General features: G+C 40.6%; 1 protein-coding gene across 1 annotated transcript; it reads right to left on the bottom strand.

The window, feature by feature from the left end:
* Positions 1-397: 397 nt before the first annotated feature.
* LOC121866347 (tigger transposable element-derived protein 1-like) lies at positions 398-1,341 on the bottom strand (the record flags this gene model as incomplete). The annotated part of the gene is made up of 2 exons (XM_042365965.1): positions 780-1,341; positions 398-557 (listed from the first exon to the last, which is right to left on the bottom strand). Coding segments are annotated over exons 1-2 (722 nt in total), but the record flags the coding sequence as incomplete, so codon positions are not given.
* Between the last annotated feature and the right edge of the window lie 234 nt (positions 1,342-1,575).

Below are 1,575 nucleotides of genomic sequence, written 5' to 3'. Positions count from 1 at the left end.
GCTATAACGAACGAGGTTCTGGAACCAATTACATTCGTTATGATGTTGACTGCTGCGTGAGGATTGGTGGTGCAAAGGGAGTTATTGGGAGGGAGAGGCACTACTCTCTTCTGCCCTGCACATCATCATCTGCTTTTGGCTTTTCTCTGAGGGTGAATAACTCATCCAAAGTTGTTTGACGTTTATGTCGCACCTTCTTCTTGTACAGCCCAGTGTAGGAACTGAGAGCATTGTTAACTGCTCTTGCAATCTTGATGTTCCTTTCACGGTTGGGGCGTTATCAGCAAAGATTTGCAGACCTTCCTGTATTAGTACAAACCCTTCAGACATATCCTTTGCTGTCAACTGAAGTGGGGTGGGTAGAGATTCTATATCCTCTTCTTGTCCTGCAGCTCACTCTTGTTCCAACATCATCAGATCTTCATTAGTCAAATCTTCTCTATGGGACTCTAGCAATTCAACCACACCATTTTCTATGACTTCTTCAAAGCCTACATTATTTGCAAGTGTCACAATATCTTGTTGAACTTGCTGTAAACTTTCAGCTTGTGAAAAACCTTGAAATTCATGGACACACACTGGTCATATGTTTTTCCATGAACCATTCATAGCTGAGGTTTTCACTTCATCCCAGGACTCGGCTATATTATCCACAGCATCCAAAATGTTGAACTTTTTCTAGAAGTCCCTAATTGTAGGTTTATCCTCCCCATCAATTGCTTTTATGAGCTGCAAAAAAGTTTTCCTAAGATAATATGCCTTAAAGTTAGCTATCACACCTTGATCCATTGGCTGGAGCAAGGAAGTTGTGTTCGTGGGGATGTACTCCACTCTCACATTATCAGAAAAACCATTTAAATTTACTGGGTGGCTTGGTGCATTGTCAAAGAGGAGCAATGCTTTATTAGATATGTTATGCCTGGCATTATATCTTTCTACAGCAAGGCAAAAAAAGTTAATGAACCAGTCTTGGAAAAGGGTCATAGTCATCCAAGCCTTCTTATTGGAACGCCAAATCACAGGTAGATTAGACTTGGCATAGCCCGTGAGAGCCTTTGGATTTTCAGAGTGATTCACTAGTAGGGGCTTTAATTTTATGTCACCTGAAGCATTTCCTTTCACAAGAAGTGTTAAACGCTCTTTGGATGCTTTAAAGCCTGGTGCTGATTTTTCTTCAGTGGAAATAAAAAGTTCTAGCAGGCCTGAACTTCCAGAAAAGCCCAGCTTCATCAACATGTACACTTGTTCTGGTGTGTGACCTCCTTCATCAATAATTTTCTTCAGCTCAGCAGGATATTTATTAGCAGAATCTATATCAGCACTGGCAGCTTCACTGGTCATTTTTATGTTGTGTAAATTAAGGCGTTTCTTAAACCTTTCAAACCAGCCTTTACTAGCTAGAAAAGGTTTAACCTCAGAGGATGCACCTTCCTCTTCCTGTAAATCATTATACAGTGACCCCTCGTTTAACGAACACCTCGGTTAACGTAATTTCGATTAACGAACTGCCTTCCATAAGGATCTTCAATTCCGTTAACGAAAAAAATTCGATTAACGAAGTTCTTACGTAACCGA

This window comes from Homarus americanus, unplaced genomic scaffold (assembly GCF_018991925.1).
Source record: "Homarus americanus isolate GMGI-L3 unplaced genomic scaffold, GMGI_Hamer_2.0 scaffold724, whole genome shotgun sequence".
NCBI lineage: Eukaryota > Metazoa > Arthropoda > Malacostraca > Decapoda > Nephropidae > Homarus > Homarus americanus.
The sequence above is the reverse complement of the archived record's forward strand: the minus strand, read 5'-3'. Positions and strand labels throughout refer to the sequence as shown.